The 1681-nt window shown below is 50.9% G+C and overlaps 1 protein-coding gene across 1 annotated transcript in view; it reads left to right on the top strand.

Moving 5' to 3' along the window:
* The first annotated feature begins 857 nt into the window (after positions 1 to 857).
* Positions 858 to 1681, top strand: part of LOC107296558 (protein NEL) — a 15006-nt gene continuing 14182 nt past the window's right edge. The window contains exon 1 of the mRNA XM_015825885.1: positions 858 to 954. Within this exon, the coding sequence (XP_015681371.1) occupies positions 858 to 954 (97 nt within the window). The remainder of the gene's footprint in view (positions 955 to 1681) is intronic.

Here is a 1681-nt window from a genome sequence, read left to right on the forward strand (position 1 = left end):
TCCCGGTCCAGAAAAGGTCGCAACTGGTGTATCAGGCGAACCTGATAAAACGCCCCCCTGGTCACGGCCGACAAGTGATCTTCCAATGTCAGCCGTGGGTCCAGGAGGACTCCCAAGTTGCGTGCCTTCTCTGAGGGGGCCAGAGTTTCGCCCCCTATAGTCAGCGATGGGATCAGCTGACTATGCACTGGTAAGGAGTTGCCAGGCCTGCCAAGAAACCCGACCGGAGATGCCACAAGCACCAGTGCACCACTGGGAGACCACGCACACCCCGTGGTCTCATGTGCACATTGACTTTGTGGGCCCGTTCCAAGGGCAAGTGTTCCTAATTGTAGTAGACAGTTATTCCAAGTGTTTGGAAGTGGCACCGGTCTCATCGATGACAACAACCAAGGTCATCCAAGAGTTGCGCTGGCTGTTTGCCACACATGGTCTGCCAGATGTAATCGTGTCCGACAACGAGGCACAATTCACGGCAGGAGAGTTTCAATCTTTCCTCAACACCAACATGATTCGGCACATAACATCCACTCCATTCCACCCCGCGACCAATGGTCAGGCCGAACAAATGGTCAGGACCACAAAGAAGGCACTCAAGCGGATGACGACTGGGGGCTGGAATCACTGCCTGGCAAACTTCCTCCTGTGTCAACACACAACTCCCAGTACAGCAACAGGTCGCAGCCCAGCGGAGCTAAGGTGGGGCCACCGGCTCAAGCTCGACCGACTTCACCCAGACAGAGTAGCGGCAGACAGCTCAACCAAAGCCTCCCAGGAACTTACAGCTGGGTGAATTGGTCTGGGCCAGGAACTATGGAAGTGGGGCACCTTGGGTGGCAGCTAGGATAATTAAGATAATGGGGCCCTTGTCATATGAGGTTATTCTGGAAAATGATCGTATGGTCAGACGCCACATTGATCAGTTACGGCATCGGCAGGCCGGGCCAGTCCCAGGTGAGGATCCCGATGTTTTATCAGACACACAAGAGAACTGTTTTCCTCCGAGTTTGCCTACATCACCTGTGGCCGCCTCTGGGGAAACGGAGGTACGAAGGCCGTAGAGCCGCAGCCACTCACGGGCGACCTAAACGGCCATCACGACTCTATTCAACTGGAGATGGACAATACTCCACTTGAACAGGACTCTCCAATAACATTGCGGCGGTCCACCAGGATCCGCGGGCCCCCGGCCTATCTCAAAGACTATGAATATTGAACAGACTGAGGATGATTACTATTCTAGGGGAAAGGGGTGTTATGTATTGAATATATATAAAGTTGTGTTAATCCCTGCTAAAGTGAAACTAACTTAACTCCAACTGCTTGTGAAGCTAAAATGAAACTAACCTTTAGATGACCCTGACTGTTAACTCCAACTGTTTTGGAGGAAAACTTTGAACATTCATATTTGGGTGGGTTTTTCAAGTATTGTGATTGGTTAAGGCCCTGTGAGCTCAGAGTATAAATTACAGGCAATTGCCTGCAGTTCTCCAGTTCTAGTTTGAATCAATAAATAATGTAACTATGCTGGTCTGCTCCTTGCCTACTGAAGCCCTCTACACAATACTTTCTAACTGAGGTTTCCTAATAAAAGGATTTGAAAATATATATCAGTGGTGGCGAACCTATGGCACGGGTGCCAGAGGCGGCACTCAGAGCCCTCTTTGTGGGCACGCGCGTC

This window comes from Protobothrops mucrosquamatus, unplaced genomic scaffold (genome assembly GCF_001527695.2).
Source record: "Protobothrops mucrosquamatus isolate PMUCROS unplaced genomic scaffold, P.Mucros_1.0 scaffold2866, whole genome shotgun sequence".
In the NCBI taxonomy this organism is placed as follows: Eukaryota; Metazoa; Chordata; class Lepidosauria; order Squamata; family Viperidae; genus Protobothrops; species Protobothrops mucrosquamatus.